Source organism: Trachypithecus francoisi, unplaced genomic scaffold, assembly GCF_009764315.1.
Source record: "Trachypithecus francoisi isolate TF-2019V2 unplaced genomic scaffold, Tfra_2.0 Lachesis_group2, whole genome shotgun sequence".
In the NCBI taxonomy this organism is placed as follows: Eukaryota; Metazoa; Chordata; class Mammalia; order Primates; family Cercopithecidae; genus Trachypithecus; species Trachypithecus francoisi.
The window spans coordinates 138,601,066-138,625,622 of record NW_022681465.1 but is presented as its reverse complement, the minus strand read 5'-3'; the positions used below and the strand labels follow the sequence as shown (position 1 = coordinate 138,625,622).

At 51.5% G+C, this 24,557-nt stretch overlaps 1 protein-coding gene across 13 annotated transcripts in view; it reads right to left on the bottom strand.

Moving 5' to 3' along the window:
* Positions 1 to 21,312, bottom strand: part of TCOF1 (treacle ribosome biogenesis factor 1) — a 41,528-nt gene extending 20,216 nt beyond the window's left edge. For all 13 annotated transcript variants that reach the window (XR_004429989.1, XR_004429991.1, XR_004429990.1 and 10 more), the window contains exons 1-17: positions 21,103 to 21,312; positions 17,641 to 17,696; positions 14,585 to 14,724; positions 11,281 to 11,354; positions 10,309 to 10,495; positions 9,620 to 9,693; positions 6,673 to 6,903; positions 5,485 to 5,697; positions 5,061 to 5,255; positions 4,711 to 4,920; positions 4,317 to 4,529; positions 3,986 to 4,165; positions 3,545 to 3,790; positions 3,254 to 3,451; positions 849 to 986; positions 483 to 662; positions 159 to 359 (exon numbers count right to left, since the gene is read on the bottom strand). Coding sequence is in view for 10 of the 13 variants with exons in the window: in XM_033180583.1 (XP_033036474.1) it covers positions 159 to 359; positions 483 to 662; positions 849 to 986; positions 3,254 to 3,451; positions 3,545 to 3,790; positions 3,986 to 4,165; positions 4,317 to 4,529; positions 4,711 to 4,920; positions 5,061 to 5,255; positions 5,485 to 5,697; positions 6,673 to 6,903; positions 9,620 to 9,693; positions 10,309 to 10,495; positions 11,281 to 11,354; positions 14,585 to 14,724; positions 17,641 to 17,696; positions 21,103 to 21,210 (2,844 nt within the window). In the remaining 3 variants the exon portion in view is untranslated. The remainder of the gene's footprint in view (positions 1 to 158; positions 360 to 482; positions 663 to 848; positions 987 to 3,253; positions 3,452 to 3,544; positions 3,791 to 3,985; positions 4,166 to 4,316; positions 4,530 to 4,710; positions 4,921 to 5,060; positions 5,256 to 5,484; positions 5,698 to 6,672; positions 6,904 to 9,619; positions 9,694 to 10,308; positions 10,496 to 11,280; positions 11,355 to 14,584; positions 14,725 to 17,640; positions 17,697 to 21,102) is intronic.
* Between the last annotated feature and the right edge of the window lie 3,245 nt (positions 21,313 to 24,557).

The window sequence follows — 24,557 nt, the reverse complement described above, 5'->3', positions numbered from 1 at the left end:
CACCATGTTGGCCAGGCTGGTCTCAAACCCCTGACCTCAAGTGATACGTCCACCTTGGCCTCCCAAAGTGCTAGAATTACAGGTGTGAGCCACCGTGCCCGGCCCTATACCCCAGTTCTAAGTGGGTGTTGGTGGCTCAGAGGCCTGGCAAGTCTCACCTGGGCAGAGGTTGCAGCTGCTGGTGCCTCCCCATCACTGTTTGACTCCTCGCTGCTGCTCCCTGAGTCATCCTGCTTCCCCTCCTGGGTGGCCGAAGGCCCTGTCTTCCCAGGAGGCGCTGGGGCAGCCCCTTTCCTGGGGGACTCCTTGGCAGGAGCCAAGGCAGCTCTGACCTGGGGGGTCTTCCCTGAAGGCTTCGCCTGGAGTGAGAAACAGGACGAGGGGAGAGAGCCTGGAGGGTGGACGTGTAAGGAGACAGGAGCTGGATGCGGCAAAAGTGTTACATCCCATATAGGAGATGTTCTCCATTCCCTCCCCCTCACCTGAGCCAGCATCTCCGTCTCCTCCTCACTGTCTGACTCCTCCTCACTGCTCCCCGAGTCCTCCTCTGGCCCTGTCTGGACTTGAGCTGCTGCAGCCACGGCCTTCCCCACAGGTGGCACAGATGCTGGGCCCTTCACCAAGACGGTACTGTTCTGGAGGTTTCTCACTGGTGGCTTCGCCTGAATTGCAGGGGGATAACAGGATTGGAGGCGGAAGTGATTCCTTTCAGGTCCCACTTTCCACCATGGCACAACTCTGGGTGGGTGGCCTGCCCATACAGGAGCCTCCTCCAGGCTGGGCTCAGTGAGTGGTCCTCCTCTCTGCTCCAACCCTCCACACCTCCTGTGGCTTCTGGCCCCACTTGCCTTGGCTGGAGACCTCTGTTTGGCTTGAGCAGCTGCAGTGACAACTTTTCCAGGAGCTGAAATTGTCCCTTTTGCTGGAGATGCTCTGACGGCAGCTGGGTTGGCTTTGGCCTGGGTTTTTTTTACTGAGGTTTTCACCTGAGTGGAGAAACGGAAATTAAGGAGGGAGAAGGTGAGAGAGAGTAAAACAGCTAGTCAAGAATACAGATTCTAGAGCCGGAGCCCGAGTCTGGATTCTGGCTCCTCCATGCAATAGCTGTGTGAACCTGAGCACATCACTTGATCTCACTGGGCCTCAGTTCAGTCCTCTAACAAGTGGAGATAATAATAAGGCCCACCTACGGGTTATAATGAAGACTAAATAGGAGATTCAGAGTTTAACATGTCTGGAACATAATAAACACTCAAACTCATTGTGCGTGCCTTCCTTAGCATTACCTAAGCACAAAACTACCTAAAACAAAGATGTTTTCCAGGCTCCCTTTCAGCTAGGTGGTCATGTCATTAAATTCTGGTTCATAGAATGTAAGTTGAGTATCATAAAAAGTCAGAAACATGTCCTTCCTCCTCCAGGCTAGATGGAATGCTGAGGTAAGAGCTGGAGCTCAAGCAGCCACGGCAGAACAAGATACTTGTTGTTCAAGGTTTTCTTCAGCTTAACCTAGTCTTAACTGATATCCAGAGAACCCCCAAAAGGCCTGTCAGGGACTCCAACAAATAGGACAGCAAGAAAGAGGGAAATTCCCAGAGTGAGATCCTTGACAGGAGTGACAGCAAGCCTGATGTGAAACAGAACGAGGAATCTGGCAGCATCTCAAGACCCCTGCCTCACTCAGGGACGGCATCTGGTCAGTGTCAGGAAACATCCCCATCCCCCAGTATTCCTCAAACACATGAGGTCAAGTGAGGTGAAGAGTCAGGACTTTGAAAGATTCCCTACAGTGTGGACCAAGTATGACTCAGGCCGAGGTACTCATCAGCACAGCACATAAGTCCTCCAGAGGGGAGCCATGTTTTCCACAAGAAATAAGACACCAAGACTGACTTGACCTAACAAGTCTCAATACACAAAAAAGGATTGAAATCATACAAAATATGTTCTCCAACCACAATGTGATTAAATTAGAAATCAGCAACAAAAACCTGGGTAATCCCAGATATTTGGAAATTAAACAGCTTACTTCAAAACAGCCCATGGTTCAAAAAATATAAGCAAAACACCCACCTCATGGTACAGGTGGGAGGCTCAGAAGGGAAGACAAATATTTAAGTGATCTGCACAAGGAAACTCTGGTAAGGCAATGGGTCTGGAATGTGCCTGCAGCTTGAGAAAGAGGAGAGGAGGCTCTGGAAGGGGCCCCTGCAGAGCTTAAAAGCCTCAATGGAGGAATCCTAGGACCCTCGGGTCCCACAAGTCAATAATGAGAGGGGGACAAAAAAAATCGGTAGAAATGTGTGCTCTGGTACCGAGAAAAAAGAAATGACTAATTTGAGTGGTTACAGAAAAAAATAGAGCGACAATTAAAAATAATAAACAGTGGGTGGGTGAGTGCAGGGAGTGAGCCATCTTCTCTCAGCTCTTCCAGGCAGGGACACCTCACTCTCGATCTGTTCCACATTAGCCTGGCCCATCGTCAGGGTGACAGGAGACAACTTGCTGTGTGCAGGTCCCTTGCTGGGTGTGGCAGGTGAGATCTCACCTAAATTCTTACCCAAACTTGTGAGGGCTGATTTTGTGTTTACAAAAGAGTAAGGGCTCTGAGGACTTCAGCACTTGCCAGGATGTGGGGCTGGGGCTAAAACTTTAACCCATGCGGTCTGGCTCTAAAGCCCTGCCAGCCATCCCACCACAATGTGCTGCCTGTGGGCAAGGCACCCAAGCCGGGACTCTCCCATTCCCTGGCCTCGCACAGACTGCTTCCTCTGCTGGAACACTCTCCCTGCCCATCTCTTTCAGCCCATGGTTCAGATGCCGCCACCTCCTGTAAAAGTCCTAGCTACTCTCACCTGCCATGCTGTGCAGCCCAGGCTCACACCCTCTAACTCAACCCCATCCCTCCACACTGGAGGAGCATGTCCATGCTCCACAGAGACAGGACTTCCCCGAGGAACAGGGCCTCAGCAGCCCCAGACAAGGGCAGCACCTGGCAGGGTAGGAACTCCAGAGCTTGTGGAAACCACAGGGAAAAAATCAGCGGGAGCTCAAAAGGCCAACAAGACAAGAGACCCTGGAGCTCTGATGGGCAGAGGAGACATGGAGTGAAAGATAGGAAGGAAGCTGTGTTAAGGCGACCACGGAGGCTTCTGCACACCTGTGGGCAAGACTAGCCCCCAATCAAGCCCATCCTTAGCCCTGGCTCAGGAACAGCTGTGGGTGGGATGGGCCTGCTCCTTCTAGGCCTCACCTGTGCTGAAGTTGCAGCTGCCTCTTCACTGTCTGATTCCTCCTCACTGCTCTCAGAGTCTTCCTGCATCTCAGCTTTCACCTGGGTGACCGCAGGCCCCGTCTTCCCAGGAAGTACTGGAGCAGTCCCTTGCCCCAAGGACCCCTTGACAGGCACTGAGGCTGCTTTCACCCGGAGGCCTTTCCCCACAGACTTTGCCTGGGATGACAAGTGGGAAGAGAGGTGTCTCCAGGAGTCCAAAGGACCACGTAGGGGCGGCCCTGAGGTCCACCCAGAAAACACAGGCCTCACCTGTCCCATGGTTACTGCAGGACCTGTCTTCTCTTCCTCACTATCTGATTCCTCACTGCTTGAAGAATCCTCTGCTGGTCTCTGGGTGCCCCCAGCCACAGCTGGGGATGAGCCTACTGGAGAAGGTGCAGTTCCTGCTTTCCGGGGGGCTTGGGTGCCCACTCGCACAGGGGTGACCTTGGCAGATGCAGTATTGGTTTTCTTCGGGCAGGCCTTGGTCTGAGGAATTTTCAGAGCTGGTTTTGCCTAAGGGGACACCAAAGAAAGGCTGGAGAAGGTTCCTGAACTCAGAGTCCCCCATCTGTTCGGAGGTGGATCTCCACTACTGTTCTGCCCCACCAGTGAGAACCCATGATCTGCCTGAGGGAGCACAGCTCCCCGGGAAGCTGACTGTGGTGTGGTAGATCAGGCCATGTGGCAGCCTCCTTCCCCAGGCCTCACCTGAGCTGCAGTCACGGCTGCTGGTGCCTCCTCACTGTCCGACAACTCCTCGCTGCTCTCTGAGTCTTCCATGGGCCTTTCAGCCTTGACCTGGATGGCTACAGGCCCTGCCTTCTGAGGGGGCCCCTTGGCAGGACCAGAGGCAGGTTTGGCCTGGAGGACTTTCCCCAAGGACTTTTCCTGGAGTGAGATACACAGGATCAGGAGAGGGAGCCCAGAGTAGGTGTGTACAGACATTAAGAGACCAAGACGGTAGACAGAGTCCCAGTGGGAGGCCATGGGTGGCTCCACTCTGAGGGGAAAAAAAGAGCCTTATAAGAAGGGGCCTCACCTGAGCAGGGGCCACAGCTGTGGGCACCTCTCCATCATCGCTGTCTGATGACTCCTCACTGCTGCTGTCTGAGTCTTCCCACTTCCCCACCTGGGCCGAGGGTGTTGTAGGCCCCACCTTCCCAGGTAGCACTGGGCCGGCGCCTTTCCCCAAGGGCCCCGTGCCCATGGTGGAGGCAGGTTTCACCTGGGGGTTTTTCCCCAAGGGCTTCACCTGGGAGACACAATGGACAAGATCAGGGAGTCCAGAAGGAGAATGTGAGTGAAGACATAGGTGGGGAGGAGAGCAAACGAAGCCAGCCGCACAGGGCTCTAGGTTCAGAGAGGAAAAGTCAAGCCCACAGGAGGTCTTCTGAGGCAAGGCACAGGCCATGCACGGCGGCTTCTAGCCTCACCTGAGCTGCGTTCATGGCTGCTGGTGCCTCCCTGTCACTGTCTGACTCCTCACTGCTGCTCCCCGAGTCGTCCTCCTGCTTCCCTGCCTGGGCCTGGGTGGCTGCAGGCCCTGTTTTCCTAGGAGGCGCTGGGGCAGCCCCTTTCCTGGGGGACTCCTTGGCAGAGGCCGAGGCAGTTCTGACCTGGGAGGTTTTCCCTGAAGGCTTCGTCTGGAGTGAGAAACAGGATGAGAGGGGAGAGCCCGGAAGGTGTGAGGAGACAGGAGCTGGATGCGGCAAAGGTGGCCATACCCATGCAGGTGCTGGGGTTTAGGCATGGGGCTACTCTCCACCCCTCCCCTCTGCCTCACCTGAGCAGGCGCCTCCTCCTCACTGTCCGATTCCTCACTGCTGCTCTGCGAGTCCTCCTCCTGCTTCCCGGTCTGGGCCTTGGCAACTGCAGGCCCTGTCTTCCCAGGGGGCGCTGGGGCAGCTCCTTTCCTGGGGGACTCCTTGGCAGGGGCTGAGGCAGCTCCAACCTGAGGGGTTTTTCCTGAGGCCTTTGCCTGGAGAAACAAGATAAGGGGAGACAGCCCAGGGGATGGATGTGTGAGGAGACACAGGACACCAGGTAAAGAAGACCAGATAGGGCAAATGATGCCACACAGTGAGAGGGGAGTAAGGAGCTGGGGTCTGAGGCACGCCCTGGGCTCTGACACAGAGTGGGAGAACAAGTCCTGAGAAGGCCTTCTGGGGAGGGCCTGGCTGCATGGGGTCTCCCTCCTCAGGCTTTACCTGAAGCAGGGCCTTGGCAGCTGGCGTCTCTTCCTCACTGTCAGACGATTCCTCGCTGCTGCTCTCTGAGTCCTCCTCTGGCTTCCCTGCCTTGGTCTGGAAGGCTACAGCCCCTGCCTTCCCAGGGGGTGCTGGGGTAGCCCCTTTCCCAGGGGTCCCCTTGGCAGGAGTCAAGGCAGCTCTGACCTGGAGAATTTTTCCAGAGGCCTTTACCTAGTAAAAAAGAAAGGGCAGTTTGCTCTCCTGCTTGTGAAAACTCTCTGGTGATGCCTTTAAGATAAAGTCCAGAGGCCTTAATGAGGCTCCTAAGACGCCCCCCCCGCCCCCCGCCGCTTCCCTTCCCAGGTAGCACTGGGCCAGTGCCTTTCCCCAAGGGCCCCGTGCCCATGGTGGAGGCAGGTTTCACCTGGGGGTTTTTCCCCAAGGGCTTCACCTGGGAGATACAATGGACAAGATCAGGGAGGGAGTCCTACTTCCACCTCAAGACCTTGACAGTTGCTGAGCCCCTGCCTGGAATGACCTTCCTAAGAGTGCTTCCTCCTTCTGGTCTTTGCTGAGACGCCTTCTCCCAAGGCCAGCCCAGATCACTCTGTTTCAAGTTGCCATTCCTATATCCCCCACCCGACTTTCCCCTTTACCATTTACCAGCAGCTAACACAGGAGATCTGCTTATCTACTGCATGCCTCCACCTTGTCCTTCCCCAGGCCTGGGGCTGGGTGGGTGACCCTCACTCTTCCTCCTTCCTGCTCTGACTTCCATTGCTTTCCAGCCCCCGTCTTGCCCTTGGGATGCACCCAGAGCCTTGGGGCTGCAGCCCTACCCGCTCCCAGCAGATGGGGAAGGGAACTGGATTCCCTTTAGCTAACATGGTGTTTCCCTGCTCAGGGTCTGGTTTGTCCTGAGACGTCAGAGGACCAGGCAATCAAAACTTCTCAAGCACCTCACAGCAGGACTGGCTGGGAAGGACAGCGGCCCATTTACTAGGCAGAGAAACTGAGGCAAAGTTGGTCACAGACAAAGTAGAGTGCAGGACTCCCCTGTGGGAAGCAGGCTGTTCTTGCTCTTCAGCTTCACACCGTACTCCTCCCTCTCCCCAACTCCAGTGGCAGAGGTGCTCATGGGATAGTGCTCAGGCTGCTGGGGGACCCGCAGGGTCCTCCAAGGGGCAGCCCTGCTTCAGGCCTCACCTGGCTTGGTGTCCCTGCAGGGGCCTCCTCCTCGCTTTCAGACCCCTCGTCACTACTCTCGGACTCCTCTTCTGGCTTCTTGGCCCTCTTGGCTGGGGGCAGGGCCCCTCCTCTGACCTGAGGTGTCACATCCCCCACCTTCCCAGGGGCTGGGGCCACCTTTCTTGCTGGAGACTCCTTAGCAGAAACCGATGAGGCTTTGACCTGGGCTGGTTTTACTGAGGGTTTCCCCTGGAACAAGAGGATGGAATTAGAAAATTAATAACAATTACTGTTTCCCCTAAGGTTCTGCATTAGGTGCTTCAACAGTTGATAAAGCTCTTTCCTAATGTCATTGGATTTTTAAGCAATTCCCTGAGACAGTTATTAGCTTTAGACCCATTTTCCAGAAAAATACAAGAGGCTTAAAGAGGTAAAATTACTCATCAATATGAAGGGGCAGAGCCCCACTGGAACCCTGGACTGTCTGACTTTGGCACAGATCTCAAAATCATTACGCTCATCTCCCACCTGGCACACACGGCTCGGCCTAAGAGACGGGTCGCATCTCTCAATCAGGAGAGCTCATTCTGTCTGCCCCTTAAACTCAAGTATCTGATCACAGCAGCCATCCCGAGGGCCAGGAGTTCAGGATGTGAACACCACCCCTGCCACTGGCTTGCTGGACACTTTGGGCAAATTCCTTCCTTTTGTGAGCTCTTTCCTGCACTTCCACAATTCAGACATTTCCCAGGCAGTCAGTGCCCTACTTCCACCTCTGAGATCCATCAGACCCCTTGCAGCCCTGGGTTTCTGGGGCGTCTGCTACTGGAGCTCTGCACAGCCTCAGCCCATTGAGTTTGTGTGTTTATGGAGGGCTGGAAGTGGCCCCTTCCCTTTGGCAAGGCCTGGGGTGATAGAAGCCAGGGGTGTCCTTATGGCTGGTGGTATCTAGGGCCCAAAGGTGAGGATGGAAGGTGGAGGGCAGCCCTTGGTCAGGCCTGGGGTAGATGGGGGTGAGCTTTCAACCTTCACAGGGTTACTGCACTACAGTAAAGTCAGAAGTTCCCTGGGAACCAGATCAGTTTATCCCTGATTTATGCTGGTTTTCCGTCGAAAACATCTTTCCAACTGGGGACACCTTGTTCTTCCAGCCCCCAGCCTCTTATGCTAGTATTACTCCAATAGTCTCCTACATGGTCTCACTGCTTTTATTCTGCACTGCCCTCCAACCCAGGCTGCAGCCAGCAATCTTTTTGAAACACATATCAGGCCATCTGTCTGTGCTGGGATGGCTTCTCACAGCCCCTAGAATAAAACCCAAATTCTTTTTTTTTTTTGAGACAGAGTCTTGCTCTGCCACCCAGGCTAGAGTGCAGTGGCTGGATCTCAGCTCACTGCAAGCTCCGCCTCCCGGGTTCACGCCATTCTCCTGTCTCAGCCTCCCGCGTAGCTGGGACTACAGGCACCCGCCTCCTCGCCTGGCTAGTTTTTTGTATTTTTTAGTAGAGACGGGGTTTCACCGTATTAGCCAGGATGGTCTCGATCTCCTGACCTCGTGATCTGCCCGTCTCGGCCTCCCAAAGTGCTGGGATTACAGGCTTGAGCCACCGTGCCCGGCCAAAACCCAAATTCTTTATGGTGGTCCTCAAGGTCAGACAGAAGATCTGGTCCCTGTCTACCTAGGACTTCATCTTGTGTCACTTTCCCCATAATTTATTTGTTTTTTTTTTTTTAAATAATATCTTGTAGAAACAGGGTCTCACTATGTTGCTCAGGCTGGGTTCAAACTCCTGGCCTCAAATGATCCTCCTGCCTTGGCCTCCCAAAGTGCTGCACTTTGGGTGTGAGCCACCGTGCCTGGTTTCTCCCTCTCATTTAAAGATCAATGTTTTGGCCAGGTGCAGCGGCTCATGCCTGTAATCCCAGCACTTTGGGAGGCCAAGGCAACTGGACCACGTGAGGTCAAGAGTTCGAGACCAGCCTGGCCAACATGGTGAAACCCCGTCTCTACAAAAAAAACAAAAATCAGCCAGGCGTGGTGGCATGCACCTATAATCCCAGCTACTCGGGAGGCTGAGGCACAAGAATCGCTTGAACCCAGGAGGTGGAAGTTGCAGCTAGCCAAGATCACGCCACTGTACTTCAGCCTGGGTGACAGAGTGAGACTGTCTTAAAAAAAAAAAAAAAAAAAAAAAATCATGTTCTTTAAAAGCACCAAATTCTCTTTGCCTCCTTCTCTGCACATGCCATTCCTTCTGCTTACGCCTACTCATCAATGTCAGGTTCCTGCCCCACATGGCTCTCTACATTTCCCCTTCATAGTAGCCATCACCACAGTTAAATATTTGAGGGACGCTCCCTTGCCCCATGGCACCAGGAACTCTGCCTGTCCTGCTCATCACCATATATTCCCCAGGCCTGCCACTTAGTAGGTACACAATAAAAAGTAACCTGTGAGGACCTTTTCCAGGTCAAAGTTCACAAACCCAAGAATCCAGCCCAACTCTAGCCAAGTGTCTAGGTCTGGCATTCACCAGTGGGCCCAGAACCCTCTCAGCAGCCGCAGCCCTAGCCACACCACAAGATAGCCACACTGTTGCCCCTGGGCCCTGCTCTTGCCCTATTTCCTGTCTGGAATGCCCTAACTCCTCCACACCCCTTCCCAGTGAAGCCCACTGTGCTTTGAGGCCTTGTTCCAGGCCACCTCTCCCAGGAAGGCTTGTCTAGTCTCACAGGCAGGAGGGGGTCCCTCTCCCACCCCCGGGGCTGATCTTACATTCACAGTGCAGCAAGCAGCACCAGGCTCCTCTCCCTGCCCCTCCCCGGCTGCAGCCTTTCCAGTTCCCAGTCACCCTGCCACAGGTGCTGAACTGATCTGGGCCCACTGGTGTCTGAAGCCCCAGACAGGCTCCTGGGAGGGTTAGAGGCTAAGAGAAGGCAACTCCTAGGGATGGGTGGCAATTACCTCCACATCTGTCTCATCGCTGGAGCTGGAGGTGTCCTCGCTGGAGCTGTCGGCCTGGCCTGCTGACACCATTCCTGAGGGTCGGACACAGAGGGGACTGAGGGACTTCCTTTCCAGCCTCACCTGCCCCTTCCCAGCACCTCCCAACAAACCAGCTGCTCATCAAAGCCAGGTGAAGGGCGCTTGCCCTTCACGTGCACTGAGCTGTGAAGCCCCCTTCTGAGGTGGGTACCATCACCATCCCTATGTTCCCACACATCTCTGAGGCCCTGGGAAGGGCTGTGAGGGGACCCAACAAGCATGCACCAGCAACAGTCTACAGAACCTCCACCCACCATCATATCCACTGATGCAGGCCAGACAGATGTCTACTCTACATAACAAACAGGCAAACTCAGGCCTTTCAGTTTAGTCTCTGAGCTACCAGTGGTACCTGTAACTCACCAGGGAGTCATAAAGCAGAAAATGCTCCAACCACTAGATGGGCTGTTCGGCCCGAGGCCAGGTCCCTGTAGCTGACCCTCCCTCATCCAGGGGATGGGAAAATGGCCTAAGGTGCAGGAATCTGGCAGTCATGGAGACAAAACTTTGATTCCAGAAACGTCCCAGAACTTAACAAGTCAATGCCTAGGCCTGCCTCACCAGCCCAAGTTCTGGGGACTTGATTCCTAGAGGTGGGGGCTTCTCACCGGGCTTGGCAGCAGCTCCGAAGGCCGGGACACTCCCCTCCTCCTCAGTTTCTGAGACCAACGTAGTATTTGCTGATGGTTCTGCTGACTTCCTGGGAGACTTCCCAGAAAGAAGGTTGGTCACCGTCTTCCCAGTGGCAGGGTGTGGCATGGAGTTCCCAGTCTTGCCGGCTTTCTCTGTCTCTGCCTACAGAGAACAAGAGTGACAGACACATCTGGTATGGCATGGTGAAGTAAGAGCACAGGCCACTTGCATCTGAACCCAATCTTACCACTTCCTAGCTGTGTGAGTTTGGGTAAACTACCCCTTCAATCTGTCTCCCAATCTGTAAAGTGAGGTTAAAAACAGTACCTCCTCTCACCAGATGTGTTGAGAGAACAGAATCCCAGTTCTTGGGACACGGTAGTTATTTACTAAGTGGTAAGTAGCAGTTTGTTGATCTTATCATTATTTCATAATTACTTTGAGACATTGTTGCTAATGCTCCAGGCAACTGCAGAGGCACAATTCTTTATACATGTATGTATCTGACTCTGCTTTCTGGATTATCAGAAAATGACACCCTGTTTTCTGAGCAGTTTCCAGTTTGGAAAATGCTTTTAGAGTTTCAGAACCACAGGTGTCTTGATCACTACGGTGCCTCCACACCTAGCACAGTGCCTGGAACATAACAGGTATTAGTCAAGATCTGTTGAGTGAACAGGTGAATGCAGGGATTAAAGAGGAAAGAAATCACCTATCTCAGGTGTAGAATGTGCCCAGTGGCCCATTGCAGCAGGCATCATCCTCATCTTATAGAAAAGTAAACTGAGGCCCAGAGAGGTGAAGGGAGGAAGATCCCACAACTGGTGACACAGGTTCAGCTCTGAATCCAGGTGGGGCAATTACAAGCCTATCCTTCTCTGACACAGCAGACTGTCCCCTACCAGGTAAATCCCATAGGCAACAGCTTGGAAAGCAGTCCCACTCACCTTGGCTTTTTCTTTCAGGCTTGATGGTAAGTCCGCCCCCAGGACTGAGGAGTTGGTAGATGCTAGTCTTGGGGCTGCAAGAAACAAATATCTGCTAAAGGAGCCAGATGAGCTTTTCTCATCTATGAATGGCAAACAGGTTTCATCTCACCTAACACTTCTATTGGTATTGGCTGCCTGGTGCTGGCATGAGGATCTGAGGCTGAGCCCAGACGTGCGGGAATGAGCTCTGTGATACATCAGCCAGGTCCATCAGGAGCAAGAGAGAAGAGGATGTATGTGTCTGCATTCCTGATGGATTCCCAACTCCCCTGCAGCATGAGGCGTTGAGGCCCTTGGAGGGAAAAGGACTGGCCCACGTTCTCGCTGCCTACTGGGCACTTCACACTGCAATGGGCAATGGGCACCATTCACACAGACCACCACACTGTAGCCCTAAAAGCTGCTCGGCAAAAAGCGGCAGTGGTCAGGCAGGCAGCCAGCCAGCCCCAGGTCCATAGAGAAAGTTGCCTGGAATTCAAATGGCTTCTTAGTGGACAGGTAGCTGAACCATGCCACCTGAGTCCCATTAGATATTGATATTCACTGATTCTCAGTGCTTTTTTATTACTTAATTAATTAATTTTTTGAGACAGAGTATTGCTCTGTCGCTCAGACTAGAGAGCAGTGGCATGATCTCGACTCACTGCAAGCTCTGCCTCCCGGGTTCACACCATTCTCCTGCCTCAGCCTCCCGAGTAGCTGGGACTATAGGCGCGTGCCACCATGCCCGACTAATTTTTTGTATTTTTAGAGAGACGGGGTTTCACCATGTTAGCCAGGATGGTCTCGATCTCCTGACCTTGTGATCTGCCCACCTTGGCCTCCCAAAGTGCTAGGATTACGGGTGTGAACCACTGCGCCCGGCTTCTCAGTGCTTTTATACCAGGGTATTGTCTCCTTAAATCTTAGATTTCCATTGTTAAGGAGAATGTTGCTGAGATGAACGGCATGATCTAATTCTTTTCCTGGCACTTCATCTCTCTCTTTCTGTAATTATGGAAAATTTTAAGTAGTAAGTAGGAAGAACCAGGCAGCTCCAACCATTAGCAACTTGTGACCAATCTTCTCATCTCATCTAATACCTCACTCACCCTTCCCCATCAAGCAGTACTTTGAATACCAGATATCCTATCATGTTGCCCACAAATACTTCAGCATGATTCTCTCTCAATGAGGACCCTTTTAAAAATTTTTTTGAGACAGGGTCTTGCTCTGCTGCCCAGGCTGGAGTACGGTGGCACGTTCATAGCTCACTGCAACCTCCAATGCCTGGGCTCACGTGATCCTCCTACCTCAGCCTCCCGAGTAGCTGGGACTACCAGTGCATGCCAGCATGCCCAGCTAATTTTCTTATTTTTCGCAGAGATGGGGTCTCACTATGTTGCTCAGGATGCCAAAGAGGACTCCTTCCTTTTTTTTTTTTTTTTTGAAACAGTCTTGCTTTGTTGCCCAGGCTGGAGTGCAGTGGCATGGTCATGGCTCACTGCAGCCTTGACCTCCTGGGCTCAAGTAATCCTCCCACCTCAGGCCTCCCAGGCAGCTGAAACTATAGGCACATGCCACCATGCCTGGCTAAATTTTAAATTTTTTGTAGAGACAGGGTTTTGCCATGTTGCCCAGGCTGGTCTGCAACTCCTGGGCTCAAGTATCCTTCTACCTCGACCTCCCAAAGTGCTGGGATTACCAGTATAAGCCACCATGCCCAACCCAATGAAGACTTTTTAAAAAATAAAATTACATACTCGGGAGGCTGAGGCAGGAGGATGACTTGAGGTTAGGCGTTCCAGTCTAGGCAACATGGCAAGACCTCATCTCAAAAAAAGCCCCAAACAAACAAAAAAAAAAATGTAATTACACTTACATTATCATAGCTTATAAAATTGATTAATACCAAATAGTCAATCAGTATGAAATTTTACCATTTGTGTTTCAAATAGCATGCAGGTCTACATATATGCATGTATGAATACATGTTTGAATGACTATAGAGGCAAAGGAGGAAGTTTTAAAGGCTGCCTACCAGGAGATGCACTTAGGAATGATGGGGAACAGCGTAGGAGAACAAGAAATCTTTAATTTTTCTTCTATACATTCTTCTGCAATTCAAAGTGAACTCGTTTTGCATTTATAATGTAAAATTAAGCAATATATAATCTATATCCAGGGCACAGTGGCTCATGCCTGTAATCCCAGCCCTTTGGGAGGCCAAGGTGGGCGGATCACCTGAGGTCAGGAGTTTGAGACTAGTCTGGCTAATATCGTGAAACCCTGTCTCTACTGAAAAAAAAAAAAAAAAAAACCACAAAATTAGCTGGGAGTAGTGGTGCACGCCTGTAGTCCCAGCTACTCGGGAGGCTGAGGCAGGAGAATCACTTGAACCCAGGGGGTGGGGGTTGCTCTGAGCTGACATCATGCAACTGTATTCCAGCCTGGGTGACAAGAGTGAAACGCCATCTCACAAAAAATAATAATAAAAGATATATCCAGTATGATCTCAAACACTTTAAAAGCAGGCTCAGGAAGCTGGGCATGGTGGTATGTACATGTAATTCCAGCTACTTAAGAGGTCAGGAGTTCAAGACCAGCCTGGGCAACATGGCGAGACCTCGTCTTGAAAAATAAAAAGTAAGTATTAAGAGATTTGTCTTATATGTAAGCAAAAGAAGATAATATGATGCACAGGAGACACAGCAGTTCCTCTGTAGAGTTACGGCTGCTGTTGGGGAAAGTACAAGGAGCCCTGGGACCTTAGGGGAAGAAGGGGCTATAAAAGCTTTGACTGAGTTACTCCTGCAAACGGTGTAAAACCAGTACCTAGTACAGCCTTCCAGTGCTAATGGGTGCAATTCTAAAAACATGAAGGTCAGCAATTCCTGAAGCATCCCACAGGTCACACAGAAAATGTGTCCGCTAGGTGCCTTCTGAAATCCCTCCAGCAGTACTTCTGAACATGTGTCTTCTTTCCAGCTAATAAGAATCACCTGGGAGCCTGTAACAGGGCAGCTCCTGGGCCCCGTACACCAAACGAGACTGGAAGGATCCATCTGGTTGTTTTGGTTTGGCCTTGCATCCCCAGAGCCTGGAGATACAATGCCTGGCACAGAGGAAGGGCTCAAATACCGCCAAAGATAGGTGGTGCCCTCCCAATTTTCTCCCCAGGGTCTTTTAGGTCTTCCAGTGATAAGAGAAGAAGCTGGAGGTAGACTCTACCCTAGAACAATCAATATTCCATAGCCCGTTCCCAAAGCTGCAAGGCTCTTACTGGCTTTGGCGGTTTCGGCTTCTGCTTCCTCCTCCTCTTCCGAGCTTTCTGAGGTGCTAATGGGGTCTGACACACGGGTCTTCTTAGCTTGCAGTGCCGCATCTTCCTCTGCCTTCCGCTTCCGACCAAGCTCTGAGGTTCTGCAGGACAAGGGTGACTATCTATACCAACTGGGTGACAGAACAACTCCACAAGATTTCACTAGACCTTCCCACATCCTTCCAGCTCTTCAAGGCAATGTGCATAGAATCTAAACAGTGGTGAAAACACAGTATAGATACAATTTTGTATTCTGCATTTTCACTCACTTTATAAAGTGCTTTTACAATTCTTGATTAGTCTTTAAAATAATCAGGAATGCTGGATAATGTTATATAATAGCTGCAGCAGCTACCAGTCTTTAAGTGATAGGGGCTGACCCACGCAGGCACCTCACAGAACCGCCGAGGCTCTTCCTCCTGCAGAACGTGCTGTGTGGACCGTGCTTTCTTGGAAGACTCTGCCCAGGTCCTTGTCCTTCATGTCTCAACTTTAATGTTGCCTCCCCAGAGAGGCCCTCGATGATTGCGCCCCTCCCCCAAGGCATGCTCTGCCCTGTGATCCTGTTTCATTTTCTTCAGAGCTTTTCTCTATCTCCCGTTATTTTACTTACTTCCTAGACTCCTCCACTACACAGAAAGGCCCAGGGAAGGGGGCAGCTGGCAGCTCACTACAGTATCCTCAGTGCCTTGCACATGTCTCAAAAACTGAACAGCTAAGTGACTTGCTCATGGCAAAGTGAGTCTGGGGCATGGGTAGGATAAGCACCTAGGTGGCTGGGCCCCTGGACTTTCAAGTCTCACGCCCGTTGACCCCTATCCCAGGGAGTCACTGTCCAGGCCCCAGGTTTCCCAGCCACGATGGACTCTGTTCTATGATGGTTTGCCATGTGACACTCGGGTCTCTTGTTCCCACGAAAACCACTTGTCAGGATTCTCCTTTAAAAACAGGTTTCATTTTTACATGTATCAATTTATTCTGCCTCTTTTCCCCCAACAAAAATGCTGAGCAGAGATTTTTCTCTGGTTTGTTCAAGAATATTGCCTGGGTTGTTGTAGGTGCTCAATAAATCTTGGGGCGGGGGGTGCAGTGTAGGAAGTGGGGAGCTTCCAACCAGTAATTTTAGCACTTTATATGGACCACTGTGTCTAACCCTCACAATGCAATGAGATAATTGCCATCATTATTTTCATTTTATAGGTGAAGACACAGACTCAGGGAGGCCAAGAAATCCACTCAAGGTCATACACACAGCTAGTTGCTGGGTTTGAACTCTGCAGGGAATTGCTAGGCTACGCTGCCTTTGGTGGGTTTGAGGTCCTTGTCCCACACTCAGCACCCCTCACCCATAGAAGGGGCCAGTGGCAGGGAAAAGTGTGCAGAGCAGCTCACTGAAGCAGTTTTCTGGGGGAAGGAAGTACTACGAGTAACACCCACACATCTGGGCAAGTCAGGGTGAGGAAGTGTGGGCTGTAACCTGTACTCTAAGCTCTCCTTAGCAGCAGAGGACAGCCAAGAACTGAGGGCTGGCAGGGTTTTCAATGATCTTAGCTCTCCACCAGAGGCTGTAATCCCTTCCACACCATTTCTGCCTTTGTTTACACACCTCTAATGACAGGGAGCTCACCACTTCCACCGTAGCCTACCTCATTTTTAGATAGCTCAGATGTCGTTATACTCCGAAGCTGAAACCTGTCTTCCTGAAGCAGGTATATTTGGGGCCCGCTTCTGTCTCCAGGGCCTCAGAGAACGCACTATTCTTGGTCCTCAAAGATGTGCAGTGGTCCCTCACACCCCTCTCCTGCCTCCTTTCCATCCAAGGCAATTCAGTACTCTCTACCATGCCTCATGGGATGTGTCTGCACATCCTTCACTCCCTTAGTCAGCTGTGGTCGGGCCAGTGCATGAAGATGACACAATTACTCTCTCCATTTTCTAACCATTCCTCTGTTGGTACATCCTTGGATGATTCCCCCTTCCTTGAAGAGTACTTAAATTTTATATGTTTAAAAGGCATCTCACACTCAACATGTCATTGAAGTCTTTCCCCTCCAAACTGGGTTCCCTTCAAGCTCTATGCATGGAAGGGATGCATATGGAGTCAATCAGATACTTCCTCTCCCACCCATCCACAGGCCCTGGTTTCATCCCTAGGATTCTTGGGAATCCACTGTGTACCCCGTTCTCCCTGTGTCAAGCCCCATCAGCTCTTGCCTGGATGATGGTGTCCATGGCCCGACCAGTCTCATCATGGTGCAGAGTGAGTGATCTCCTCACTTTTTCACCCTACCATGGCCCCACTGCTCTTGGATAAAGACAAAATTCCTCACCATGGATAAGCAGCCCACGCGTGGCTATCCATGCGATAACCTAGCCCCATCTGTACTGTCCACCAGCCACAGGACTTAGCATGAGCAATTTCCACTGGCAGGTATGTTCCACCTGCCGCTCTCTACCTACTGCATAGTTCACTCCTCCAATTCCTGCAGTTCTCAAGTCAAAGATCACCTCAGGGAAGCTTCCCCTGGACCCCCAAATGAAGCCAGGCTTACCCATTTATGTGGCTGTGACAACAGCTTCCTCTCTTTTGTAATCCTTACTACCACTGTAATTTAACATTCATTTGCTTCATTCTTTGACTCATGCCTACCTCCTTGGCTATGATGTCAGCTGCTGGAAAGAAGGAACCATGTCTGTCTTACTCGTGACAATATTTGCATACTAAGAATAGGACTTGGCTTTCAGGAGGTGCTCAATAAACATTTGTTGGTCAACTGAATAACAGGCTGGTGAGAAGCTCTTGTTCTTAAGAGATCACAGCTCTCAATGTGCCCTCCCACTACCAGATATCCACACAGAAATACCCATCCATGTGATGTGAGCTGGCTTTCTGGAGGCAATAGTGGTGCCCAAAGTGGGCTACGGGGACAGATCTTAGACCAGACAGGTATCCCAGCTTATTCCAAGCTGAGTTGCGCGAGGTGTCCCTACTCCATACTGTTGGCCCCACCACTTACTGTTGCCAGTGTGTATAGATGTCCAGAAGGGTTACGGGTTGAGCCAGGAAACACTTCTGCAGAGAGGTAAAGAGAAAGCCATAATTAACCCCCAGCACAGTAAGGATCCTCCTTGGGCCCAACTCTCCCCAAACTCATGACTTGCACAGACAGGTGGTTCAGAAGAGGGTCTTTTTGGCTGGGCACAGTGGCTCATACCTGTAATCTCAGCACTTTGGGAGGCTGAGGCAGGAAGATCACTTGAGCCCAGGAATTCAAGACTAGTCTGGGCAACATAGTGAGACTATCTCTACAAAAAAATTTAAAAATTAGCTGAGAATGGTGGCATGCACTGGTGGTCCCACCTACTCAGAAGGCTGAGGTGGGAGGATCACTTGAGCCCAGGATATCGAGGCCGCGGTGAGCCATGCTCGCGCCACTGTACTTCAGCCTGGGCAACAGAGCAAGACCCTTTCTTTAAAAAAAGGGTGATGGGCCCTAAGACGTTATCTATGCTTTTCCCATTCTCTCTGAACCCGACATGCTCTGGGAAGTATATCTGCTTGGCCCTGCCATTTCTGTCCAAAACCTTCCAGAGATAAGATGGACAACTAATCCCAGCTAAAACCTTTTAAGACAACATGGTGAGAGGCCCTTTTGAAAGGCCAGAGTTGGAATGTTCCAAGCTAGCATCTATCCAGCTCCCAGTCTCTCTGGCACTATCCATGCCTAGAGGCTATGAGACAGGTTTTTTCCCACCTTTGACCTTTAAAAAAGCTTTCAAAGACCTGGCCAGCCAATCTTCCCAAAGCTCGAACCACAGCCCAGACACCGGAGGCATCCAGGTGGCATAACCACAGTCCACTAGTCTGCAGGGAAAAGACTGGGCCCAAATGGTACCGGTACCTTGGTGGAAGCAGACAGAACCAGGTGGAATCCAGGCCTTTGGAGCAGAGGCCAGAGGGCCCACCACTGTCTCTGTAAATGTCAAGAAGCCAGGATATCAAGCACTCCAATGAGGCTAAGCAATGTGGGGCATGGGTGGACTGAACTAATCTCATCACCTCTTCAAACTTCAGGTTTCTTTCTCTTAACATGGGGCAACAGCAATACCCACCTTGCAGGCTGATATCTGGTTTGAACAAGACCATCTGTCAGTGCCCAGCAGTGAGCCGGTAACACTAAGACTTCAAAGTCAGTTTCCCTCTGCTCCAGCTCAGGCAAAGTGTCCTCCTTGCTGTCCTCAAATGTGTCAAGCCACCCTGCCTCTAACAGGGCCTTGCTATTCTTGTTGTCTGGAATGTTCTCTCCCCTGTTAACTACATAGCTCACTCCCTCATTTCCTTCAGGTCTCTGCCCAAATGACACCTTCTCAATGAGACTTCCCTGACTGCCCTACTTATAACTGAACTCGGACATCCCTTATCCCCCTTGCCTGCCTTATTTTACAGTAAGCACCAACCATCACTGGATACACTATATCACTAACTTATTAAACTTTTTCTATTTGTCACCTGTCTGCTCCTACTAGAATGTGTGCTCCACGAGGGCAGGATATTTTTGCTCCAGTGAAGATGGGTACTATCTCCTGCTCCCCTTATCTGTGAAGTACTATAACTGCAGTAGGAAGAGCAAGTGAGGTTCAGAGAGTGGGAAAAGCATAGATAACGTCTTAGGGCCCATCACCCTTTAGTCCCTCCAGGAGGTTCTGAGAGCAAGCATTAGGAACAGAGCCTACACCATAGGCCAAAGGGATCTGACTACTCAGGATACCCTCTCACCAGCTCAAAGCTCTCCATTGGTTTACCACTGCTTTTCCAAGGAAGATCAAACTGCCCACCAGATCACTCCAGCCAGCCCGTGCCTCCATCTCCCCGGGGGCATCTGGCCGTTGTACCCCACACTTCAGCCACTATGGACAAATTTTTTTTTTTTCTTTTCAGACGGAGTCTTACTTTGTCGCCCAGGATGACGTGCAGTGGCTCAACCTCAGCTCACTGCAACCTCTGCCTCCTGGGTTCAAGTGATTCTCCTGCCTCAGCCTCCCGAGTAACTGGGACTACGGGTGCACGCCACCATGTCTGGCTAATTTTTGCATTTTTAGTAGAGACAGGGTTTCACCACGTTGGTCAGGCTGGTTTTGAATGCCTGGCCTTAAGTGATCTGCCTGCCTCGGCCTCCCAAAGTGCTGGGATTACAGGCGTGAGCTACGGCACCTGGCCTGCTATGGACTTAAAAAAAAATTTTTTTTTGAGACAGTGTCTTGCTCTGTTGTCCAGGCTGGAGTGTGGTGGCATGATCATGGCTCATACTGTATCCTCAAACTCCTGGGCTGAAGAGAGTGGACTTTCTTGAGGCCAGTGTGTACGCAAGTTCCCTCCTACCAGAAGGCATTTACACCTCAGCTATTCCTGACCAGGGCAATCTGCCATCCGTCTCTTTTTTTTTTTTTGAGATGGAGTCTGGCTTTATCACCCAGGCTGGAGTGCAGTGGCATAGTCTTGGCTCATTGCAACCTCTGCCTCCGGGGTTCAAGCAATTCTAGAGCCTCAGTCACATGAGTAGCCAGGATTACAGGCGTGTGCCACCACGCCCGGCTAATTTTTGTATTTTTTTAGTAGAGACGGGGTTTCACCATGTTGGCCAGGCTGGTCTCGAACTCCTGATCTCAAGTGATCCACCCACCTCAGCCTCCGTAAGTCCTGGGATTACAGGCGTGAGCTACTGTGCCCGGCCCATCCCTCTCATTCTTAACACTTATTGTAGCGCTAAGCATATAGTTACTTTTGTGATTCTTTGATTTGTCTACCTTACTAGAGTGTAAGCTCCAGGAGGGCTGGGACACGGTGCTCACCATCACTTCGTACTGCTCGTTTATCCATTTCACACGGTTTTTGGTGCCCATGAACCAGACACCATTCGAACACCAGGAAGCGCCCCGAGTACCGGATTAATCAACCAAGTAAGAAATGACTGTACCACGAGTTCGACTCCCAAAGCTGTCCGTCTCAGTACAGGCAATCGCTAAAGGCCTGAGTTCCAGCTCAACTAAGGGGCTGTGGGGTCCCTTCTCCAGGCGCTCCCCCGAGGGGCTGGTTGCAATCCACTCCCGAGACTCGCAGCAACCTCCTCGTCCCAGGGGGGCCGCGCTGCGCCTAGCCACGTGGCGGGAGACTTAGGAAACTTAAAACACCCGCTACCAGGAAGGGGGTGGAGGTAAGGGACGCGGGAATTACAAAGTTCGGCCCCTGCGAGCACACTTTCTGGCCCAACCCACTGCACAGATGAGGCAAGTGAGGCCCAGGGGAACTGAAGTCGCAGTGGGTAGGCAGAGATTGCGGCTCCTCTGGTACCCCTGGCCCGCGCCGTCGAGCACTGCGGAACCCGGCTCCGGGCGCCCGCCGGGTCGCCTGGGGAGGCGGCGCGGGCCTCTGATCTCCACATCTTGCACGCGGCCCTCGCACACGGCCCACGAACGCTTACCTGGCCGCTCTGCTCCTTCACTTCCCGCGCCGCACGCACATAGCCAGCCCGCAGCAGATGGTGGTAGATCAGGGGAAGTAGCTCCCGCCGCTTCCTGGCCTCGGCCATGCCCGCGACCCCCGGCCGGCCGGCTACCTGCACGCCCCGCCTCAGTCCCCGCCTGCCACTTCCCTGGCGCCCTAAGACCTCGCGCGCCCCACTTCCGGCTCCTCTTTGGCTCTGGCCGCGCGGCGCGCCGGGAAACGTAGTCTCCTCTCCAGGAGTGACCGGCCCCGCCCCTCAAAGCGAAAGGGGCGGAGACTCGTGGGCAACAAGACCACCCATTGGCGCTGAGCAGGCGGGGCTAGACAGGGACCCGCCCCCGGGCCCGGCCGTGACAGGGATGACTCTTTTAATCCTTCTGGCTGGCTCCTTGAAGAGATTTGTCTTCCTTGTTAATTCTCTGATGGCTGGGTCTGCGTTTTACTCGTCTCTGAACTCCCTAATCTGGATCTTTCTCTAGATCCGAACTTCGTACTGCCATTACCTGCTCGTTTACCCATTTCACACGGTTTTTGGTGCCCATGAACCAGACACGAGTTGTCAGGTTATTCATTCATTCATTCGCTAATTAAACAAATCTGTAGTAAGCGCTGTAACTTGGGCTAGCACCGGGCTGGGCTAGGGGGATTCAGAAGATGCATAATACATGGCGGTTGCCCTCAAAGCTCACAGAGACGACCGTCCGTAACCAAGCAACTATAGTTCAATATCTAGTGTGCATTGTCAGCGACAGATGCGGCCTATGGGCGCCCCAAGGAGGGGCACCAAACCCCAAAGAGATATCTAAGCTGAGGCATAAAGACACCTGAAATTGCTGGGTGCAAAGGAGAGGACTGGCAGAGGGCACTGCATGAGTCTAGGCATGAGAAAACACCCTGCTATTGCCTGGGAACCCTAAACCTAGAACTCCCAGTCTGCGCTGCTGGGCTGTCGAGGTGGGGTGGGGTGGGGTGGGGAAGAGGGAACAAATGAGGGCCCATGAGGATGAAGAAGTAGACAAGGTCTGCCATACCCCCACCCCGAACGGAGTTTGGACTTTGCTCTGAGGGCATTAGATAGTCTCTGACTGGCTTTTCAGAGGAGGTTGACCTTGTTTTGTGTTTTTAAAAGATTGCTAAAACCAAAGCACATACTATTAATACTAAATGTGAGGCTGTTGTAGTTGTTGAGGGAAGGTTGGCAGGGAAAAGGTGAGGTAGGCTGGAGAATGTTAGAGTCAGCTGTTCTTAACTTCCTGGACCCATTGAGAATCTGATGGCAGCATGTTTCTTATCAGTGCAGGAGTCCCTAACCCTAGGAGGTCCAAGTGTGTGCTTATGTTTGTCTTGAACTTGAGTGGAAAATGTTATGTGTCTGTACACATTCAACATTTCCCATTTTCTTGAGCAAATATTTATTAAGCACCTACCACTGGGGATGGAATAGTCTCTACTCCTATAGAGCTTACAGTCTAATGGAGGAGACTAATAGTCATACAATACAGTGTTACAAACAGCAGGTAAGTGCCGGAAGGAAAAAGATAGTGTTTCCTTATGTAATAACATAGTGTTTAAAAGCTGCACTGGAGTCACACTGCCTGGGTTCAAATTCTGGCTTTGCCTCATTAGGTGACTTTGGGCAAGTTACATAACTTCGCTGTGACTCAGTTTCTTTATCTGTACAATGGAGATAATTATAATTTCTACCTCATTGGGTTGTCATAAGGAGTAAATGAATTCTCAGCAGAAATGCTTGGAGGAGCTCTGAACAATAGCGCTCTGTGTGTGCGTGTGTGCTATTATTATGAAAGCATATAACAGGAAGGAGGGATCTATTTTTTTCTTGGGAGTTAGGGAAGGATTCCCTGAGAAATTGATGGTTATGAGGAAACCAGAACTATGTGTAAGGGAGAGTCGGGGAGAAGAAACCTGAGCAGAGGGAAGAAACTGTGCAAAGGGCCTAGGGCAGAAGGTACAGCTGAGAGAACAGACAAGAAAAGGCCTTTGTAGCATGGCCCAGAGGGAGAGCAGGGTGACTGGGGAGTGTAGAAGGTGGGCAGAGGGCAGACTCCATGTGAAGGATTGGGCACATCAGGTTTTTTTTCTCCATCCTAAGAGCCACTGGAAGCCACTGACGGTGTAAGCCCAAGAGGTACAGGATGAAATCTGAATTTTACTGTGACCTGTGTGCCTGCCCAGTGGAGAGTGGAGTGTGTCTGGTGGGTATGAGTAGATGTGGGAAGACAAGCCAGGGTTAGGAGTGCAGGCACGCATCCAGGGAGAAGACAGTATGTGTGTCGGGGGCGGGGGAGGGGGTGAAGTGGCGGGGGAGGGGGTGGGGGTGGCGGGGCGGGGGGCTGCTGGTGGCAGTGGAGTTGGAGAGCAGTGGAAGGTTCCCAGAGTTAATCAGGAACTAAAGTTGTCACAGAGGTGTGTTGGAATGTGAGGGGAAGGAAGAGGCAATGTCAGAATGGACCTTGAGGTTTCTGTGCAAACAAGTAGGCAGTATCTTTCACTGAGATAGAAAAAACTGGAAGAGGACTGAGACGGGGGTGGTTTGATTGAGGAGAGGAGGATGTGGACAGAGAGGTGAAAGTATATATTCTACATTAGACATCTTGAGCTTGAAATGACTTACAGTCACCATGTGCAGATGTTGAGAAGGTTCTTGGAAACCTGGGTTTGGACATGGCGTGGAGGTCTGGGCTAGAGATGAAGACGAGAAGTTGTCGATAGAGAGATGATAATTGCGGCTGTGGATGAGGAGAAGCTTGCCCAGGGCGAAGAATGTGGAGAGAGAAGAGAGATGGCCCAGGACGAAGGTTTGAGGTACATTTACAGATTAGGGCTGTGTACACAAGGATCTCCTGCAAAGGCTTATCAGGAGTGGCTGGACAGGCTGGAGAAAGCCCAGGAGAGTGGGCTTATGGAAGGAGGCCAAGGGAGACATTTTAGGAAGCTGTGAAGACTTGATGGAGGGAAATGCTCTGAGAGGTCAGATATGAGGAGGGTGCAGCCCTGGGCTTTGGTTTATGGACAGGCATGGAGATTGTTGGGGCCTTAGGGAGGGCTATTTATGTGTGGCATGATGGAGGGGGTCAGATGGCAGTGGTCTGATGAGTGCAGGAGGGATGAGGGAGGCAGTGGGTCTTTCGAGATGATATTGTGTAAAAAGAATGAGAAAGATAAAGTGATAGGTCCAATATGTATGTTAGGGGAGGTGTGTTTTAAAGTAGAAGAAACGTGAAATTTGTTTAAAAGTGAATGGCAGATCCAGGAGAGAGAGGTTAATCAAGAGTGTAAGAAATAGGGGAGATGATCAGTGAGTAAAGTTCTCTCAAGCATGTGCGAGGGGCTGGGATCAGGCATGTGGGTGGGGGGGTTGGTCTTGGGGAGGAGGAGGGATGAGTTCTGTAGAACCCAAAAGCAGGAACA